Source organism: Mycteria americana, chromosome 6 (assembly GCF_035582795.1).
Source record: "Mycteria americana isolate JAX WOST 10 ecotype Jacksonville Zoo and Gardens chromosome 6, USCA_MyAme_1.0, whole genome shotgun sequence".
NCBI classification, from domain to species: Eukaryota; Metazoa; Chordata; class Aves; order Ciconiiformes; family Ciconiidae; genus Mycteria; species Mycteria americana.
Genome location: NC_134370.1, coordinates 21,355,334 through 21,376,627, shown reverse-complemented (window position 1 = coordinate 21,376,627; position 21,294 = coordinate 21,355,334). Strand labels below are relative to the sequence as shown.

Here is a 21,294-nt window from a genome sequence, read left to right as displayed (position 1 = left end):
TTTTGTGGCAGGTATTGTTCACAAGAGATGCAACATTGAGGTCCCTCTTTTGCTGATAATTATTGGCATAAAGAAGCTGATAATGTTGATGTGCTTGCATGATTCCAGGGTTGGAGATTGTATTCTGCTCACCTCAACAAATTAATTGAATTTACTTGATGTTTTTCTTCTACAACCTGAAGTGTGCCTGGGTGCAGCATTTCCGCAGTAGAAACGTTATCCCTTTGTCTGGTTTAAGCCTGTGAATACACATGGTGCAAACAGCATTCTGTAAATGAGGGAGATTCCTTTTTCCCTCCTTAGACCCTTCAAGACATCCTTCTTCGAGGAGCCCTACTTAATATTATACTTATTTATAAATTTTGGTTTATATCTCTATTATTTGAGCACAGAGTAAGAATACCCAGAAGGTAGACTGGTACAATCAAACAAGGAAGATCCTGTACCTTTCTTCTAAAGTAATCTAACCTAACACTTTTCTGAGGTTTGAGAGAGAATTGATTGTTTCGCAGGGAAAGCTGACATTCATTTTGACCTCTTCGTTCCTCTTTTAATAGAAGGACTTGGACCTAGGTTGTGGCTTACCAGGAAGGGGATTTTCCTCACAATATTTTTGGTAATTGCAAAGATTCTTTAAGAAAAGTGATTTTAGGAGAGCCTTGGCACTGTTTTGCAGACTTAAGAAATCTGGAGGATGGAAGACAAAAAGAAAGTGAAAGCAGCTTTGTGAAGTCTAAGAACCCAATTAAGTTTATTGCAATTTTAGTATTAATTTCACTAGGGGCAAAATCTTATCCTTTGAGATTATCTCATCTGCAATGAATCTCCAAATGGGTTGAGGTCCACCTGTCTCTAGCAAATGGAGAGCACTGGCTATCACAAGAGTGAGATCATAGTCTGATGTTAATGGAAGAGGGATTAATAAATCACTTAGGCATAGTGTAGCCAAAGGTGGATCATTAGTACACATCATGTTTAGATTCTGCTGTGGCTAGTGCCCTACAAATACCATATAGATTTCGATATAGATAGCTATGTAGGTACTTCTCTTGACTTCACATAACTTCACCCCCTCTTGAAGTTTAGTTATTTACATTTATAAAGCACTTCTCCAATTTCTTTTTCAAACCAGCCTTTGATTATTTATTTATTTTTAAATGCACTCACTGTGGTTGGATATCTGCAGTTGATCTACTTTGAGCTTTTGCTGTGCTGGCTAGAGAGGTGTTGGCTGGAGGAATGCTGATTGATTACCAAGGAGAAGGGAGGAATAGGCTTGAGCTGCCTGTAATGCGATTCATGTTCTGAGCCCCTGCGAGTGACAAGGGAGAATGCAGAATTCCAGATCTCTGGGAACTTGGAGGGAGCATCCTGCCTGGTCCCCTGAGACCCAGAAGGGGGCTCTTACAGGGGAGTGACTGCATTTAGCCTTGCGTGTTTTCATGACATGAACTCATCAACCTCTTTGAGTTATATACTGGCTTCGAAAGTCAGCTGAGAGAAGATTATTTTGACCCTTGTAGAGTCCTTATTAGCTGTTTAGGGCTTGTGACAAGCAGAGCAAGGGTTCCACTAGAGGGTCATGGCACCCACAAGTCAACATACATTATGCATATTTGCATAACACACACACAGACTGGCCGAGTTCTCTCCGGTGTATGGTTTTTTAGTTCCCTTATAATGCTCCCACTTTAAAATGTTGGAGGATTGATGGATTGAGCAGGTTTGTATGTTACATGACTCCTTGCTTTCTAACTCAGCGATAAATCCAAAATAAACCTGGGCAGTTTTAGTGAGTCTCTCTGGCCCTGTGGAAAGGGAAGAACCTAACCTGATCCCTCTCTGAAAAACACCCTAACCCAACCACACTTCAAATAATGCCAGGAATCCTGATCCTGTTCCATCCCTTTGAGATACTCTCTCTGAGTTCCAAAGGTCTGTTGTAGACCTTACAAAGGCCAGTGGGGCAAAGCTCTGTGAAATCTACGTATAGTGCGAGACGGCTGAATTGTAAAGGGTAAGCGCTCATAACGTCTGTTTCCTACTTTAGAATTCTTACATTCTTGAGCTACATATGGCTCAAACTGGGGGTGCAAAACCGCCATAACTCTACTCTACTCAATGGACTTTATTCTAATTTACATTGTGTAGACTTAGACCATCTTATAAACTTAGACCATCTTATAATCTATTCATTTTTTTGGACAGAGAGTGAAGATCCTATTTTCCCATATCTTGCCACATGAACTACACCTTTTTGTGTTGCCTGGTTTCTATAAATATAGCCTATCATTGTTAGGTTTCATACACTTAGCAGGAGAACTAAACTAAAGCTTGGGAGTTGAGACCATGAGCTAGAACTGGTCCTGGGTTTCATGTTTGTTCATGGAATAAGTTGTTACTTAGGCTATGAAAAATCCTTCCCTCAGATACACACTTTTCTCTGCAGAGAGTGCCTAAGCAAGGAATAAAATACTGTGTTGAGTAAACTGTAGTGTTTTTCCTTTATATACACTATTAACTGGTCCAGGAGTGAATAGGCAGTAAAATAATGATTCATAATCATGAGAGGTAGTTTACAACTGTAATGATCATAGACCATTCTCGTGGTTTATTTAGATCTTTGAGGCTGCTTTAAGCCTAGCTTTGTGGATTTCTGGTGTGATCAGAATCCAGAATACAGAGCATAAGAGTGCAAAATAGCAGCTAGTTATACATGTAGCAGTTTTATAATCTATGGCTGAACTGATTTCCTTACACTTCAGGAAGTTAGTAATCCTGTCTCTGAGCTGGCACTTTAGGATTAGTTTGAAGTTGTACACTCAAAGGGAAAAACATCTCCTACCACCAGTTATATCATGTCAGTAACCCTGTTTACTTTGGCAGATCAAAAGTTTCTTTAATCCAGAAGCTGTCACTTGTCTCAGTTTGGTCTCTAGGAATTGACAAGAGCAAGTCCACGGCCTTCAGATAGTGACACACCTTCTAGCTCAGTGTAGTTTAAATGTTACTTTTGCTTGCTCAGAACCTTTGACCTTTTCACATTTTCAGGTGAACTCCCCTGTTTAGAATCTGCCTTCAGCTGGTTTGTTTTTTGTTTAAAGGTTCAGTAAAAAGTTGCATTTTGAGAACAAAGAAAGTGGAAAAAACATATTTACTCTTTTACTTTAAAAAAATTATAGAAATGGCAACCCATTTTTTAAGGACTACACTAGTTTCAAAGTGCTTTATGCAAAAAGAGTATCTGTGATACGGAGACTGAGGCACCTCTGTTTTCAAGCTAGTATTTTGAGAATACTTCAGAAAAGCATGAGCCTTTGAGAATAAGGCTTCAGAATAGAAACAGACAGCCTTAACGATACCTGTCACTAGCACTCTAGCTCTACAGTGGGATGAGACCGGGAGCACAGACTGGTTAGCAATGTGGCTTAGCTTGGAACAGCTGAGGAGGTTGCTGTCCCCAGCTGTCCATCTGCCTCTGCTGCAGGGGCATCTTCCCTGCCTGTGAGCCAGCTTCTGAATTCTTGCTGTTTACCATGTGGCATCACTGCTGCAGTTTGCAGCGATATCTTAAGGCAAACAGAATCCATCCCTATCACCACCACCCTACTTCCTTCTTTTTTCTTTATTAAACATCCTACTTTAAGTGGCACTTCATTCAGGAGCAGACTGGCAAGTAGCTTAGGGAGAGTCAGCATGTCATAGAGTGACTGACAGTGATAAACTCATCAGCCATCTGAAGCTGGACCATCCCTATTCATCAGGCAGTGCCTTCCTTCCTACTGAAAGCAGTAATGAAACTTGCATCTTGCAGCACTAACCTAACTGATGACACTCTCTGGTTTTGGAATGATTTGGTCAATGATGAAACTTCAGCATTCTTCTAGTGTTGGTGTTCTCTCATTTCTGTGGGATGATAGCAGGGGGCACAGGGACCACAGATGTTAATGTGTTGACTTTCTCTTATTGTTCTGAAGCCGGTTATTTCAATCGAATGTTTGTTCCATACAGGAAACACTCAGGAGGGGAAAAGACAATGCTCCAGAAGTGGCAGGTAAGCTAAATCTTGGCTGCACATGGTTAAGCAAAGAATTTCAGCACCTGTCTGTGTGTCCATGCACAGATATGTGTGTGTGTGTACATATGTACTTCAAGGCCTAAGCTGTTCTTTCACTGCTGGAGGTGAGGTTATTGGCAAGAGGAGCAGAGTATTTACATCTGGTTATTGCAGAGGTTTTGTTCCTCCTGCTGTGAAACATATGGTGCTACTGTCTGGCAGATTAACTGTGATTTTATGCACATTTTTAAACTGAGACCAAAGAGAGCCACCTAGTTGAATGACTGTTCATAGATCATCTGTACATCTCAGTCAGTGCACCTCTCATTTTCCCAGATGTTTTGCTGAGCTGAGAGATGCATTTACTTTCCTGAACCCCTGACCTTGGTGACCCAAGACACATTGAAGAAATCTATACCTTCTTGTTTATATGTAGCACTTTGTACAGCCTTTTCTGTACAGGCAGTTGTCCAGGATTTTCCAATGTACAGATTGCATGCAGTTGGCTCACTTTTAAATTGGGGAAAAGTGCTCTGTTATGCAAATACAGGATAAAAGCAATGGGTGATTATAGACAAATGCAAATGACCTGTCTGAAGAAGAGCCAGAATGAAGACTCAGATTCTGTTGAATGGATTGTTGTATAAGAGATATTGTGCTGATCTGAATGGCAATGGGTGATTGATTACACTATTTATAATTCTTGTCCTGGTGGACCTGGGAACCACAGGGCTCTGAGGGAGCCTTTGAGGCATGGTTTTCAGGGGTGGAGTTAGGAGATTTTAATGCTTGTTTCGTTTCCCTGGCAGAAGAGGGAGATCAGCAACTTTGATTACCTCATGTACCTGAACACATTGGCTGGCCGCAGCTACAATGATTACATGCAATATCCTGTGTTTCCGTGGGTCCTTGCTGACTATCACTCTGAGGTCAGTGCTTGCTGCAGCATTCTGTACTTTCTATGGTAACAACCATACAAAGGTTTGTTGAATTATGCCATTGAAGCAGAAGGGTCTAGACCAAGGGTTCAAAATTTAAGATAGTTAACTTGAACTGCACGGATTCTTTATAGATTAGCCTTATCTTCAAATCAGCATTTGATTCAAATCAGCGGATACGCTGGGACAGCCTTCTGTGACCCCTGACAAGAAGGTTTGGACAGAAAAGCCTTGAGAGCAATTTGCAACCTGCCAGGTCCTTTATTTGTGAAGCTCTTTGTACATGCTATCCTTTCAGTGGCACATGCTGCCACTCTCTTTCCAAGTCCCATCCCAGCTCTGCAGGAGGATGTTTTAGTACTGAGTCTGTAGCCTTCTTGCATAGGTGAAATTTCCAACACAGCCTTGCTGCTATCCAGTGTCACTGAGCTAGTCATGATGTCTAAGACTCGGGGATCGAAAAATTCACATCTTTGCTGGTTTTGCTTTTCAGACTCTAAACCTTACTAATCCTCATACATTTCGGGACCTGTCAAAGCCTATGGGAGCACAGACTGTGGAGAGGAAACGCAAGTTCATCCAGCGCTACAATGAGGTAGAGAAGAGCGAGGGTGAGTGTTTTAGGAGACTAACAGACAGCAAAGGCTTGAGCCTCCTCAGGCCTTTGGAGAAGCTGGTGAATCCCTTGGAAAAGGTAACCCAAAAACTTTCCAGAGCTGTGGCTAAGGGAAGCACCATGTCAAGGAGTTCCTCTCACTTCTGGATACAAACTGGTTGAGGATTCAAAGAGAAGTGACTCCTGCAAGCACTGCCTTACGTGCCTTACGTACTGCTGCATTCTGTCCTCCTCCCTTGGGCGGGAAGAGACGCTACAGCAAAAAGCAATGTTCCCTAGAAAAGACTGCGCTGTTAGCTAAGCTGCACGCATTAGTCTTGTCTGTTAGCTAAGCTGCATGTAGAAGACTGCTGCGTGCAGCTTAGCTAACAGCTACTTTAAGAAGAGGAAACAGGACGTTGAGGCTGTTGACTTCTAGAGATCAAGACCTTTTTTGGCACTAAGGGGGAAGGGGATGAGCTGGAAAGTTAAAGGCCTTATTCTCAGAAAATGAAATGTGAAAGGCAAAATAAGAACATACAGAGGCGGTAGTAACTCTGCACATTCAATACAAATTTGCAAGGTGTGCTTTTCTCACAGATCCTTGAACACTTCAAAGCAGATGAACACATCTGCTTTGAAGACCTGCTCCCTACTTAGTTGTGGTGTTGTAACTGGATGCTATGGGCTTGAAAGGGTGATATTTCGCACTGAAATCTGATTTGTGTCCAATTTCTAGGAGACTTGTCAGCCCAGTGCCATTACTGTACTCATTATTCATCAGCAATTATAGTGGCATCTTACCTGGTCCGAATGGAGCCATTTACCCAGACCTTCTGTTCTCTGCAGGTAAGGGGGCAAGAATAGCTTCCCTCCTACACCTTGTTATGAACCATGTAACACATTATAGTGGCTGTGTAATGAAGAGGGATTAATTCTTTTGACATTTTCTTTATACTCTGTGTGGACTCTGAGCTCACTGAAGGCTCTATGCTATGTCTGTTGAATTCAGTGAAAACATCTTAATGAGAGCATGACTGATGCCTGATGATCTTGGGTTTTTCTGAGGGAGAAGGATTATTTAGTTTTGGTCCTGTGATGCATTTTGTGAGAGCTGAGGCATGTAAACACCTAGACAATGTTTTACTACCTGTCTGAACATAAGCTTCTGACTTTGGGGAATATGAGACTTTCATGGTAGGTATTCTAAGCCCAAATGCCCATACAGTAATGTGGCTACAGGTAAGCACTTGGACCTGGCTGTGGTGGCATAAAGAGCATTCCTGGGCCAGATTAGGATGCACAGGTTCTGGTGGGTGGGGAATGAAAAGGATCATGGGATCAGCTCCCTGAAGAAGTGGGGTGAAGCTACATCCAGTACTCCAGAAGGAATATTTTGTTTTAGCTTTTTCTGAACTTGCCACTGTTTTATGATGCCAAAAGCACTCCCTATGGAACCGAATTTCATGGAAACTGAACTTTGTGCTTACCTTTCCCAACTGGTCAGCATACAGGGGCACCAAATTTCTTGACTGCCCTCTTCAGCAGGCAGTTGGTGACACACAAGCACAGACACTTGGGCTGTAGCAGACAGTTGTTACCCTTATTTCTGTAATATGTGTTGTGTTATAGCAGGGTCTACCAGGAGGACAGGTCCTCAAAAGTGTATTTTTTAAGGAGTCTCTTGCTGAAATCTACCTGTCCTTATGGAGCAATGTGAGGGAGACAGCTAGGCCAGAATATTCCACACTCAGAGACTGCTGTACATATGGTGAGGACTGGCCATGCCTCCTGCAGCTCTCCAAGTGCTTTGCTTTTGTGCTGGCCTTTTTTTTTTTTTTTTAATGAACTAATACAAATAAAGTGCTGTGCTAATTAAGTAATAAGCCCTATGATATCAGCTGTTACCAGCAGTAGCTGATGGGTTAGTGAACCACCTGAGGCAATGGTTACCATCGCACTCTGTGAGCCATATGTTAACTGCAGTCATCAATGACTGTGGAGCAGTTATTTCTTGTTGTAAACAACAAAGGCTGCTGTATCTCACTGGCACACTTTTCATGCATAACAAGTTCCCAGTCTGAGTAGATGCTTTGCAGCATTGTTTATGTGTGATTAGCAGGTTACCGGCATTTTTGTGGGGATAGTTATCTTCAAAGGCTGCTGGCATCTCAAGCATTCAAGATTTTGTCTGGATATGGATCCACTGAAACTGTTGAACTTCTTCCATGCTCATTCCTTTGCTCTTATGTTACTGCATGTTCAGCTGAGCTCATTGCTTTCATTTCCCCCAGGTGACTGCTCCTATAGTGGCTTAGGAATTACTAACTGTGAGATGCAGTCAGGCAAACAGCAGACCTGAGAACTGTATGCTCAAGTCAAGAGCAGGTTGGAAAAGAAGTACTCCCAAACTTAAGACCTTGCAAGGGTGCTGAGTTGGGAGCTGTGAAAGCTTCTCAGCATCTTAAAAAGTGGAAAAGCTATGCTTATAACTGCAAACTGCCAGTCTGAATGCACGGGACAAGGAAATGCAACAACTTGGGTGCACCCCTTGTGAAAAACTGATATTGGCATACCATCTTTCTCAAGTCAGAGAATTGATTTACACCTGACCACAGAAAGTGGCAGGGAGGAAGCACTGCATCTAGTAAGGGAACTGTACAGGAGTTTACAAACCTTATTATTTCACATTTTATTTAAGTGTATTGAGAACTGACTCTGGAGAAAAGTGTGTATGTGCTTTGCATATTGTACTGGAACGGATGAAAGACTGGCTCATCAGACAGGCGTTGGATGGTACCTTCCACTTCACCTTAGTCAAGTACCTCCTAGAGTTCCTTTCAGGTGTTGGTCTCAGCACCACAAAAAAGCAGCAAAGGTTTCTATTTAGTGTCTTCATTGGAAAGGCATTCTAGGACCCCATGCCCTCAATAATTAGTGACACTTGCTTTTGATTCAACTCAGATTTTATCGCCTTTTATTCTTATCCCACTGTTGCATTTCAGCTAGCAGGGTGATCTTCTTTCCCGGCGTTTACCTCTCAAAGAGAATAGAGTTCTTACTGTTCATTGTGTCACTGACTCTTGAGCAGTCATTTAAGGACTGTCCGCAGGTAATTACTTCTCAGCAACTCTGAGGGTGTGATAAGTCTTTGCACCTTCGTAAGCATCTCTTAGAAACGCTTTGAGGTCATTGGGTTTAAAGCACCACCAAGGATCAGTGATGCTTAGTTTTATAAACATGGGAAGTTCTAACTTCTCTCTAGAGATCACTTTGACTAGTTGCTTTGTATATACCCTGCTGAACTGTAGTTTTAAAAAGCATATTTTTCCAGTATTCCTGATGACAGTATAAGGCCTCTCTGAAAGGAAAGAAAACAGAGACTTACTGTATCTAGCTGTAGAAAAGCCATAAGAGTTTATGTCGACTTGCAATCTAAAGGCATAAAGCAATTCTTGATTCTCTTTTTCCCTTTCAGTGCAGTTTTTGCATTCATAGAGAGAGAAAACTCATTAATTCTGATATAAATATATGCAAATAAATTTATTAATATAGGAAATGGGAAAATCAGTTATTGCTTCCTTTATAAATAATACAGGCTTAAGTTTTAAAGATATTACTTTTCCCTAAAATGAATTAGACAGCCAGGGAAAAAATCACATTTTTTCGTGGTGGTAATATCTTTAACCAGATTTGTCGCGCTAACAGCATTTCCTATGTATATATTATTTTTATTTAATACAGGTAATCTTTTTATTACAAATCATATTGTTTCTCAGGAGATTACCATCAGCTCTCATAAAAGCTGCAAAAAAAGATGAAAAAGCATCAATCACCACCACACACAGCGCGCTGTGTGCAGATTAAATATACAAAGCCCTTTAATATGCTTCAATGAGATACTTGTTAGCTGTTGATTTATTTATAGTCCTTCTTCTACTCTGTTTTAATTTCAATTTGAATTTCACTCCAAGGGTCCTTGCCTAATAATGATCAAGAACAAGATGACCTTGTGCATCAGATTAACTCCAGCTAGGCTTACTCATGTGGTTAGCCACTTTTTCACTGAGTCCCTTGAGTGGGTGTGGGAAGGCTTCACAATTGTCAGTGGTTTAAGGAAGAGGGCCATAAAATACACGGAAGTAAAGCAGAACTATGCTGTCATTTAGAGATGAGGTTGGACCAAAAACCTGGTCAGAATTCACCTCGGGGTAAACAGCGTCGGGGGTCTTTCCATCTGGAATATATGTTGGCTTTTGGGGGGAGTCTATGTCAAAAGACAAGCAAGAAGTGGCTTCAGAACTTAGCGTTTATTGAATTCTGTGTTTTGGTAGCTTATCCATGAGGGTAGTTTCTCCCTAACAAAAGATAATGGTAAAAGTTATTTCTTGACTTGCAGTTCTCAGACTTAGCAGAGTTTGTAGATCCAAAGGAGTTGCATCATAAGTGTGCAGGTATTTGGGGGGTCAAAAGGGCAGTGGTTCTTACAATCAGAAACAAATGTGGGAACTGCTGCTCAGGGTTCATCTGGTCCATGGGACTGAGATCCCATCCTTACAGCATGAGGATGCTTAGATGTTATTTTCTTATGTAATAGATTGCAAGTCAAAGCTTCAGCTGACTGTTATTGTGCAGAAGGACAGCACCCTCCTCATTTGGCACATGCAACAGTCTACAGGCAGAGAGAAAATGAACCAAAAGCTATCAAGTTTTCTTAAGAAGTCAGCCATAAAAAGAACCTGACTGCATCTCATATTCATTAACAGACTCACTCTTGCTCCACCTCTGGGTTTTAGTGTCTTCATTCTGCAGTCCTGCTGGCTTGTTCTTTTTGCCTAGTGAAGCAGCTTTGAGGATTGAATGGTTGAGGATGAGCAATCATTCATATATTTTCACTGCACTGAAGAACTGTTTAGAGATACTTGTTCTATCTCTGACAATCTGTCTTGAGCCCTGTCAGTGGGATGTAGTGTTATGTCCCATGACATATAATCCCAATTAATTAACCCCAATGAGAAATACATATATTAGCCTGGGAGCATGTTGCAGTTGGGCAGCTATACTGCTGCCAGTACCTGAACTAGGTATTGAGAAACAATTTAGTTCTGTCACTTTATACAGTTAAAAAGTCAGTGTTCTTCTGAAACAGCTTGTTCGTTCTGACAAACTTATTCAGATAATTTCCAAAAACTGATTGTCTATTTGGTCATTTCCATTATTGTAGAAATTTTATATTATAATAAATCCTTTCATGTTCAATGTAGGCATCCCTATATAAAGGTGAACCTGGATTTTCACAAATGCATACAGTGTCTGAAATCTCATTAGAAAATCCTGTAGGAATTGGGTTCCAATGTAAGGCATATACTCTTCATTCAGTGAGTGATTTTTTTTTTTTAATTTGTTTTTTCTTTCTTTCATCTTGAGGCCTCAGTTCAGAGTGATGTCCAGGGCTACTAAGGCTACTTTTGTCTAGTGTTTGACTCTCATTAAACTAAACATGTTCAAATGCTTTCAGGGCATGAGGTAGTTTGTTTCTCCTTCCTTACATATCAATTCAACTTGGGACCCAGATTTCCTTCCCTTCCCTTCTTCCCCTCTTTATGCTGTCCCTCCTTCCCATAAGTAATGAACAGTCCCTGCAGGCTCCTGACCACTGGGCCTTTCCTATTTGCCTGGGTCTGATGAATGTTATTTCAGTGGTATCCCCTTTCCACAAAGGCTTTTCTCCGGAGGATTGCACATAAGATTGTTCACAGCTATTTGGGTCACAACTGAAGTGAAAACACTGAAGTTGTGTCCACTGCTTGCAAATCATTTTGGGATGAAATGGATTAATTGCCTTCAGAAGCTTTAATAACGGGTATGCTGATGTACTCAGGCTGCCCATGATCATTTCTGCTTGCCTCTGTGTTATTGCAAGCTATGCTAAGACTCCAAGCTTTATGGTATTGTCAACCTACAAACCTACAAATCAGGACTTAAGAGAGCCCCTGATATAAGATCACAGTAAATAGAGCTGGGATAGATTTTGAGGTATCGCCTAATCAAACATGTGATGAGGTGATTATTGCAGAACTAGCTAAGATTCTGCATCTGCTTTTTATTTAACAGAATATTCACACTGCAGTCTTCTTCTCTGTCTCCATTTCACAGGGTGGGAGTTTTGATGTTGCAGACAGGATGTTTCACAGTGTCAAGAGCACGTGGGAATCGGCATCAAGGGACAACATGAGCGATGTCAGGGAACTCATCCCTGAATTCTTCTACTTGCCAGAGTTCCTAACCAATGCAAATCGCTTTGAACTTGGTAAGTGCTAGAAGGGACTTCAGTGCTCCCCTTCCGCTCCCCAGCATCCTGCCAAGGGAAAAGATCCAAATCACATGTTGAGAGGTGGTCCGTGGACTAAGTGGACTGATGAGGCTCTCTAGTGATGAGAGATCAATTTTTATTAAAATAAGGCTACAAGAATACAAGCTTCTGATATCTGAGTGCTATCAGAAGAACCATGTTTCCAGCTCAGAACAGATTGTAGTTCCTATTAGTTACTGTGCAAAGGAATTACACAGTTTGTCAGACAAAGCCGGCTTTTGACATAAGCAATCTAGTTGGCTGCTTTTGAAAATTTGGTCTGTATCATCATATCTATGTGGCTATGGACAATATATTAATTTGACTTTTGGAGACGGATCAGTTGTTAAATGGTGTTGGTGAAAGGTCTTTTTTTAAATCTTGTGTCTCTGGTGATTAAAGTTGCCAAATGTCATCTTGAAAGGTTCTGCACAAGCCACATGAACTTGATATGTCGTCCCTGACCTCAGGCAGCATCACAATCCCTTCTGAATGTACACTGTCTCTAGACCTTTCTGCATCAGTGATGGAGGGTCAGAAAGAATCCAGAAAAAAAATAGTATTCAGTAATAGGCATGGCAGTCCTGATTCACTTCACTTTACATGAAATGTACATCGTTTGCAATGCAAAGCTGCTTTTTGTAGTGGACACAGGTTGGTTAACAATTAAGGCAGAGGATAAATACCTTAAGAATCATCCTAAATTGGTGATGGCAAAGGCAACTTAACCCATGGTGTTGAGGTCTAGCTATAATTCTATTTAAGATCTCAGTGAAATGAGACATGCTGAGAAAAGAGCAGAATAGCAAAAAGATGTTAGAAGATTGTTAAAAGACAAGAAAGAATTGGTGTAGTTTCATCTTGAGAGGAGGCCAAGAAACAGAGCCTGGCTGAAATCAAGATCCAGAGACTGACCTGAGTGGAGTCAAGTGGAGGGACCTAAAAAAAGACAGCAGAATCTTGCCAACAGAGGGCAAATATACAGGAAGATTTTACAGTAGGCAAAGCCAAGAGCCTGAATCTGTTCACTGCTACACTGAAAGGAAACTTGCAGTCCCAGACCTGAACCCTAACTTATATTTTAATTCATCCAATTGTGCAACACTATGCTCTGATTTAAGAACATATGCTTACCTTCTGAAAGGAATCAGATTGCAAAGGACTTGAGAACAAAATCCCTTCCAGTGGCTGCTTTAGTAGGAATATGTGGTAGTTAGGCCCACAGGATTATGCATAAAAAGAAAGTTGTGCCAACAGGTTTGTCTTGCCTGAGTTTGCAATCTGTGCTAAAATTGTTTGTGCTGAGGACGTGCATATTTTTACTCTATTAGTGACAGTTACTAGAACATCTTCTCAGTGCTTTATTACTAGATCAGAAATCCCAGGAGAAATTGGTTCTGCAGTGTTCTATAGCACTATATTTGATGTAGAACCTGAAACTGCATGTGTGAAAATAACTTCGATTTCCTTTGACTTCAGTGTTCTAGAAAAGCTGTTCCTATTTGCAATGTGTGTGATTCTTGTTTTTAATTCTCCCTTTGTAATTCCTGCAGGCTCCATGCAGGATGGAACAGTGCTGGGAGATGTGCAGCTTCCTCCTTGGGCAGATGGGGACCCCCATAAATTCATTCTCCTGCATAGACAGGTCAGTGAATATCAAGATTTGTGACAAAATGCTGAAAACTGTGTCCCACTGAAAATGAAACTCTGAAGGCCAGAGTCACAAACCAAAATGTTAGATCCAAATGCATCCTGCCTTTGCAGAGTTCGTGTGGGTTCTGAACTTTGCACGTTGTCTACTCTGCCTAACGATTCACCCTGAATCAAGGCCAATTTTCCAGACCAGGTGAGGTTTGTATCTAGGTCTGTGGCATGGACCTATCTCAGCCCATAAGAGTATGTGAACGTAACATAATGCATGCACATGGCATTTATATGCATGTTGTTGTTAAGCAGTTGTGTGTTTATTTAAACTATCTACCTCCATCTCTGAGTCATGCCAGCACTACAATTATTTTTTTATTTTGGGGGGGAAAAAATCTAATGTGATTTCCTGCCCTTAATGGAGTCAGCCTTGGCAATTTGAAAGCAAATAGCTTTAAGGTCCTGAGACTTACTGCAATTAGTGCTATCCATTAATAGTTAGAAAGTCTTACTTCTGTATGATGTCACCTGCTGTGTAGTAGTGCAAAGGCAGTTCTGTACAAAGGTTGTTGCATTGAACACAGACTTTGCAGCAGAATACCTTGGTGGAGGCCTCTCTTTTTGTTAGAGCTAAAAAGGGAATGGGTTGTGCTATAGTGCCCCTGCATCATCTCATCAGGTTTCCTTTGGCAAAAGGAGTCAATCTGTATTTGTGAGTGCATGCAGATTGTCGCGGTGTACAAGAATTGTGATGATTATATGTGTTAGCATTGGTGGGACTAAACAAATAGCCCATGACTTTCAAGGCATTGCATCATCCTGGTTTGTCATGTATACCTTCAGTTTCTGTCTCAGTGCGTTCTTCTCACCTCTCCTATGCTATGCAGGTCCTGCCCTTGGGGGTTCAGCTTTCACTCTCTATAATCTCTTTGTAGGTGATTGCATCCAAACCTGTGACTACAACCATCTTCTCTATTTTGATAGCTCCAAATAAGCCCTTCCTTAGCTGCCATATCCAAATGCTGGTTCCTAAATCCTGTCTCTGACCTCCTTACTGACTGCCTTAACTTTTTTTTCCTGTTTTGAACAAAACCAGAGTCATACTCTTGTCTTGTAAATATTCTTTTCTCCACTGTTCACTTAACCATTGACAGCAACCACAATGCTCCCATTAAGTTACCATTACTTTCATGTCCCTTGCTTTGCCCTTCTGTGCTGCATTCAGAGTCCGTACTTTTTATGATTGTCCATACTACTAAATCATTCCCATGCTGCTCTTGGGCATTCTCTTGAATCTTCATCTCATTCTTTCTGATGTCCTGATACCTCGTTTCAAGTCAGTACTGACAACTGCAAGGGGACCATCTTCATTATCTGGCATTATGTACAGATCTCCTTCCCCATGCCCTTATATTTTGAATTTCTGTATGGCTCCACTCCTCATACCTAAAGTGTCTCTCCTTTCCCTCTTGAGACCCTACGCATACGTTTGATTTATTTGTTCTGACCTCTTCTTGCATCTCCTTCTCCCTGCAGCCACCTGGATGCTGTCAGTAATCTAGCCTTAGTCCCATGTTTGGCAATGCCATTTTTATCCATGTTTTAAAAAAAAAAAAAAATCCCTTATAAGCTGGTCTATGGGCTGTGAATCCATCCTGAAGAAAATTTTCTTCTATTAAATCAGTTTTAAGAGAACAGGCTCCCGGTAATGTGCATCATCTGCATATCTTGCTAAGAATTAATTGTTGTTAAAACATTATATTCCAAAGACAAGTCAGTGCTTTGTAGCACCTGCATCCCATGCTGTCTCTATAGGTTCCTGATGCTGCAAACACTTTGGCTTGCGAATAACTCTGAGTATGAGGGTGAGCCTGTTCAACTGGATTTATTCAGGTTACTGAATTTATTCAGGTTACGTGTTCAGGTTACTCCTGTGAGTGAACATGGATATGATCTGAGCCTGTGCTTGACTACTGTGGTGGGTTGAACCTGGCTGGATGCCAGGTGCCCACCAAAGCTGCTCTATCACTCCCCCTCCTCAGCTGGACAGGGGAGAGAACATATAATGAAAGGCTTGTGGGTTGAGATAAAGACAGGGAGATCACTCACCAATTACCGTCATGGGCAAAACAGACTCGACTTGGGGAAATTAGTTTAATTTATTACCAATCAAATCAGGGTAGGATAATGAGAAATAAAACCAAATCTTAAAAAACACCTTCCCCCCACTCCTCCCTTCTTCCCAGGCTTAACTTTACTCCCGAATTCTCTACCTCCTCCTCCCCCCAGTGGTGCAGGGGGACGGGGAATGGGGGTTCCGGTCAGTTCCTCACACGTTGTTTCTGCTGCTCCTTCCTCCTCAGGGGGAGGACTCCTCACGCTCTTCCCCTGATCCAGCATGGGGTCCCTCCCACAGGAGACAATCCTCCATGAACTTCTCCAACATGAATCCTTCCCACAGGCTGCAGTTCTTCATGAACTGCTCCAGTGTGGGTCCCTTCCACGGGGTGCAGTCCTTCAGGAACAGACTGCTCCAGCGTGAGTTCCCCATGGGGTCACAAGTCTTGCCAGCAAACCTGCTCCAGCGTGGGCTCCTCTCTCCGTGGGTCCACAGGTCCTGCCAGGAGCCTGCTCCAGCAGGGGGTTCTCCATGGGCTGCAGGTGGATATCTGCTCCACCATTAACTTCCATGGGCTGCAGGGGGACAGCCTACCTCACCATGGCCTTCACCACGGGCTGCGGGGGAATCTCTGCTCCAGCACATGAAGCACCTCCTCCCTCTCCTTCTTCACTGACCTTGGTGTTTGCAGAGTTTCTCTCACATGTTCTCGCTCTTCTCTCTGTCTGCAACTGCTGTTGCCCGGCAACTTTTTCCCCTTCTTAAATATGTTATCATAGAGCTGCTACTACCGTTGCTGATTGGCTCGGCCTTGGCCAGCAGTGGGTCCATCTTGGAGCCGACTGGCATTGGCTCTGCCAATGCTGCTTCTAGGGGAAGCTGCTAACAGCTTCTCACGGAAACCCTGTAGCCCCCATGCTACCAAAACCTTCCACGCAAACCCAATACACCTACTTTTTTGTGCAGTAGTCTTGCCTCTTTTTCTTTTTTAGGACTGTTGAGCATATAGTGAGATATTTCATTTTTTGGTTTAATTAATTAAGAGGCTCCCTTCATTGTCTATTGTGAATTCATGACCTGAACACTTCACTTTAAATCTGTGTCAGAACAATAATGCTGTAACATATAATGCTGTAACATATAATATTGCTGAACAATAATGCAATAAACAAAAAAATTTAAAAGAAGTTAAATTTCTATCTTGCTACTTTACCTATTTTGAAATTGATAACTTTTGTATGTTCTTATTAAAAATGTTGTTTTCAATCATTTTGAAAATGTGATTGAAAGTAGTCACCTACCACTTCTTGCCCTAGAATCCTGCCTCAATACATAAAAGCTTGTGAATTAATGACATTCCAAGTTATGTGGTGTGGAGAATAGCTGTTTACTATTATTAGCAGGTCCCAAGTGTCTCCATGCCTAGTAGCTTGATTCAGTGGTGTGCTGCCACACAGTTTAGTAACCTAAACCAGTACATTGAATTTACAGCATATTCAGTAACTAATCAGTCCCTTTACAGAAGCTACATTAATCTTCTTGTTCTTTGTTTTACCTTGTATTTCTGTAGCAGTTACATGTGTAACTCAGATCACAGCCCAGTATTACTGGGCTGACAAGCACACAGTGAGTAGACCTGCCTGGGAAAAAAAAAGTGTGGAAGATTTTTTCATGAGAAAACTAGTCAGGTTGAAATGGGAGTGTGTCGGTAGTAACAAGAAAATGTCTCAAATAATTTCAACTTTATGTATTTGTTATAAAAATATTTCAAAATGATCTTTTCATTGCAATGTTTATATTAGATTATAGGCTGAACTGAAAATATTTTATTTTATGATGTAGCTGTTGTAACTAATATTGTATGGTATATAGCTTCATTATTAGTAAAATAAAAGGATGTAATTTTTCCAAATTTAGAATTGGACGGAGGGGCGGATTTTAATACATGAGAAAACTTGAGAGTTGGGCTTTTTGTTCTGATTTGGAAAGAAAACACTATTCAGTGTCTGAATTTCCCCCAGAACCTAGCTTCCATTTTTCAGTCAGACTCTATCCCCTGCCTTTTTGCAACCTATTAGCTTGAGAGGATAAGGAGAGAATGTTTTTGCCAAGGAACTGAGACGCAGAGAGATTAAGAGCCATGTTCAGACTGCTTAAGCTCCTGTACGTACACAATAACAGCTATTACTGAGTCAGGCATCTCTGAAGGTTCCTAGGGAGTGATTTAGAGGCTCAGAGCTCTAGTCACACCGAAAGGTAGTGGAAGGGAAGAGAGAACTGAGTTTTTGTCAGTGCCCGTAACCACATGATGAGGAAGGAGATCCTTGTGTGCACTGCAGGCTTGCTGCTCAAAGTACAGTCCTTGCTAAAATGAAGAGTTGAGCCTAGGGAGTGCCCAATCCCTTCCCTTGCAGGGAAGCAACTCAGTGCTACCCACTGCAAATAGGTTTTGGCCACTGAGGTCAAACATGCAACAGTTCCCTGGTGTTCCCCAGTGTCTCCAATGAAGGCATGTAGGTTTTGGGGTGCCCTGGTTCCTTTCTCTGCTCTGTCTCATGCACTCTCTGTGACCTTCCAAGGTGTTTATCTGTTCTCCAGTTTCCCAAACATGGGAAAGACAACATTGTCCTTCCCTAACAGAGGTGCTGCAGACAGAAATCCATGGATGCCTGAAAACTGCTGCAATTTTACACTGATGTTTTCCAAAGAAAAATGTAGGGAGAAATGCTCCCTCTTATACTGTGGCTTGTTTGGAATGTAAAGTACTGAGCTGTGCTCCTTACTGCTTGTGTAATGGTAGGCACTTAGATACAATGGGGAACATCTGCTTTCACCTTGTATTTTGGAGTAAGGGTGCAGTTTGGAAATGAATCTATCAATCATCCCTGTAGAGCATGGTTTTGCTCTCATTGTAGAGCAATCTTAGATTGTGTGAGCTAGATTTGTTTTGGATGAAACTAAACCAAAAGCTGCACTGCAGTTGTGCACTCCAGATGCTGGTGGCATTCAGCCTGTGGGAGCAGACTAGATCTAGTTTGAAGTAAAGCCCCCACAGTGCACGTAATGTGGATACGGGGCCCTCTCTACCATCTGTTCTGTTCTACAGACCTGCTTCCACTGAGCTGCACTATTTGATAACACTGGCACAGCTGATAAAGCCACACAACTTTTACAAATTAATTCAAATTGCAAATAGGAGCAGTTTAGCAAATGAAAGATCATGTTTATAGACTCGTGTTCTTAACGATTTGCCAGACCTGAACAGACCTCATGTACAGTCAGTCCCATATTCTCTCTCCAACCATAGCTAGTACTAGATGTTTCACAGGAGGGTGCAAGAAATCTTGCTGTGGGAAAAAAATTGATTAGCCTGCCTGGGAAAGTTTGTCTAACCATGAAGTGAAGAGTTAGAGATCTTGAATTCTGAAACATGAGGGTTTCTGTCTCCTCTGAAATCATCCATAAGGCCGGATGTACTTGTTACTGGTATCATGGCCATTTTTAGGAGGCTTCACAGTGAGTTTGGTGCATTAAACAGATCCAGGTCAACACTGTTCTGAGGTTTAGCTATTGCTTTAAAGAACATGAGAGCAAGGAATTGTTCTTGGCATAAAACTCTGAGTAGCTCCCTGTTTCATGTTTAATAAGTTAGGTATCTAGTCTACTAAATAAATTTATTTACTTCCTCCTTAGTCTGCAAGTTCTCCCTCCCTGCCTGGCTTGTCATAGTGCTCAGTGAAATACTGAGAGGATGCACAGTTGCAGCTCTGTTGGTTGCTTTGTTTTGCTCTGGCAGTGATGCCAGGCAAAATTTACAGTTTGTAATTCATGGACTAACTGCTTTTATTAATGAGGATGAGTTCTGAGTCTGTTCATAAGTGTTTTCCTGTTGTGTGCAGGGGACAGATTGTATGCTGTGCTTGTTCTCTGAGCTGCCCTGTGATCGTTATAGCTGTGGGCAGGGTCATTTAAACCAGCTGCACTGGGCTAACTGTCTGCTCTGTGAAATGAGCCATTGTTCTGGATCCCATTAGCTTGTTTATTTCTGCTGTGCTTTGGGTGGGATGGTCTGCTTGGGAGACCTTTAACTGAGCATCAGGGAGTATTGCACAGTCAAATGATTTGGAAATAGGAAAGTATTTTTAATAATGCTTAACACTGCTGCTTGAATCATTGGGCAAGGCCATTTGGGAATGCACAAAAATTTGGTGAGGCAGGTGATGGCAGGGGCAGTAGCATTTAGTGAAGCCTCATGGGTAAGGCTGGCTAACCTGGAGGTGGGCAAAGGTTCAACTCAAACCTGTGTCCACTGCTTATGAACTTGCTGTCTGGGTCTTCCAAGCACAAGTTTTCCACTATGAGTGCATTGAGCTTTCTAGTGAGTCCATGTTGGCTTGGATGTATTGCCTTGTAGCATCTGTCCCAGTCTTCTCCAGTGGTAATTGTTTCTTCTGGTCCCACTAATCCACACACCTGTCACTATGGGTGGCCAGTCTAATCAAAGTTAACCATTTCTTATTTCTGGGAAAAAAGTTCAGACTCTGAGCTTTTCCACGATGAGGAAATCCGGTCCTGCAACTGTCTCTGCTTAAGCCCTGCAAGGGTAGCAAAATGTTGATCAAACCCAAGCAGTCTTGAAGCTTCTGTCATACAGTTGCCCTGCTGTACCCCAGCTCTGCTATTGCAAAACCTCTTCCCTGTCTTGGCTTGCAGCACCCCTTGCTATTTCACTACAAGCTCTACGTTCTCTTTGCTGGTGAATGGCATGCAGCCTCTCCTGCTGTATCCTTCAGACCCAGCTTACAGCCCCTCTGTTAGTCATCTCCCCTTCCAATCTACGTTTATATGTATCTTCTCAAATACTCTGCTACTCAGTATGATTCATAACTAAGGCATATTTCTACCAATAGACTTAATTCGCCTGTGGTTTGTCTATAGAGCAAAGTGGTGGTACCAAATGCTAACAAATGTTTTGCTTATTCAAACCATCTTGTGTCAGTAACAGTATTGGTGAAGACATGATAGCACAGGCTTTAATGTGTGCTGGAAGCTGGAGGATGTGCCAAGATCTGTGGAGTGCTTGCACTTTGCTTTATGGAACCTGCCTGTGTTGTCTCTGAGGATATTGCTCCTGGTGGCTGTTAAGTCAAGCATGCTGCACTCTGTCCTTCTGTTTCCTGTGGAGATCCACCTTTCATGTCTTTGGTCACATTTTGTGAGGATGTGCTGAGAATGATGGTACTGGAGGAACTGAAAGTGTGAAGATTCACTTGCAGAGAATTTAAGTCTCCAGCAGGGATTGGAAAGTGGTAATGCATTTGTAATGGATACACTCTACTGAATTAATTAATTTTCTTTTGGTTTCAGGCACTGGAAAGTGACTATGTCAGTGCACACCTCCATCACTGGATAGATCTGATTTTTGGCCACAAGCAACATGGCTCAGCTGCGGTGGAGGCAGTTAACACCTATCACCCTTACTTCTACGGAGACAAGATGGACCTCAACAACATTAAAGATCCTCTGATTAAGAGCACCATCCTGGGTTTTATCAGCAACTTTGGACAGATACCAAAGCAGGTACCACTT

At 41.9% G+C, this 21,294-nt stretch overlaps 2 protein-coding genes across 4 annotated transcripts in view; one reads left to right on the top strand and one right to left on the bottom strand.

Annotated features, from left to right (window-relative positions):
• Positions 1-21,294, top strand: part of WDFY4 (WDFY family member 4) — a 151,574-nt gene that overhangs the window by 115,196 nt on the left and 15,084 nt on the right. Inside the window, exons 48-54 of the mRNA XM_075504926.1 lie at positions 4,012-4,054; positions 4,867-4,986; positions 5,489-5,606; positions 6,330-6,439; positions 11,747-11,900; positions 13,496-13,587; positions 21,073-21,285. Of these exons, the coding sequence (XP_075361041.1) occupies positions 4,012-4,054; positions 4,867-4,986; positions 5,489-5,606; positions 6,330-6,439; positions 11,747-11,900; positions 13,496-13,587; positions 21,073-21,285 (850 nt within the window). The remainder of the gene's footprint in view (positions 1-4,011; positions 4,055-4,866; positions 4,987-5,488; positions 5,607-6,329; positions 6,440-11,746; positions 11,901-13,495; positions 13,588-21,072; positions 21,286-21,294) is intronic.
• Positions 20,151-21,294, bottom strand: part of VSTM4 (V-set and transmembrane domain containing 4) — a 67,323-nt gene continuing 66,179 nt past the window's right edge. For 2 of the 3 annotated variants that reach the window (XM_075504927.1, XM_075504938.1), the window contains one exon: positions 20,151-20,300. In XM_075504927.1, coding sequence (XP_075361042.1) covers positions 20,166-20,300 — 135 coding nt within the window. In that variant the 3' untranslated portion in view covers positions 20,151-20,165. The remainder of the gene's footprint in view (positions 20,301-21,294) is intronic. The other variant, XM_075504936.1, reaches the window with a different exon arrangement.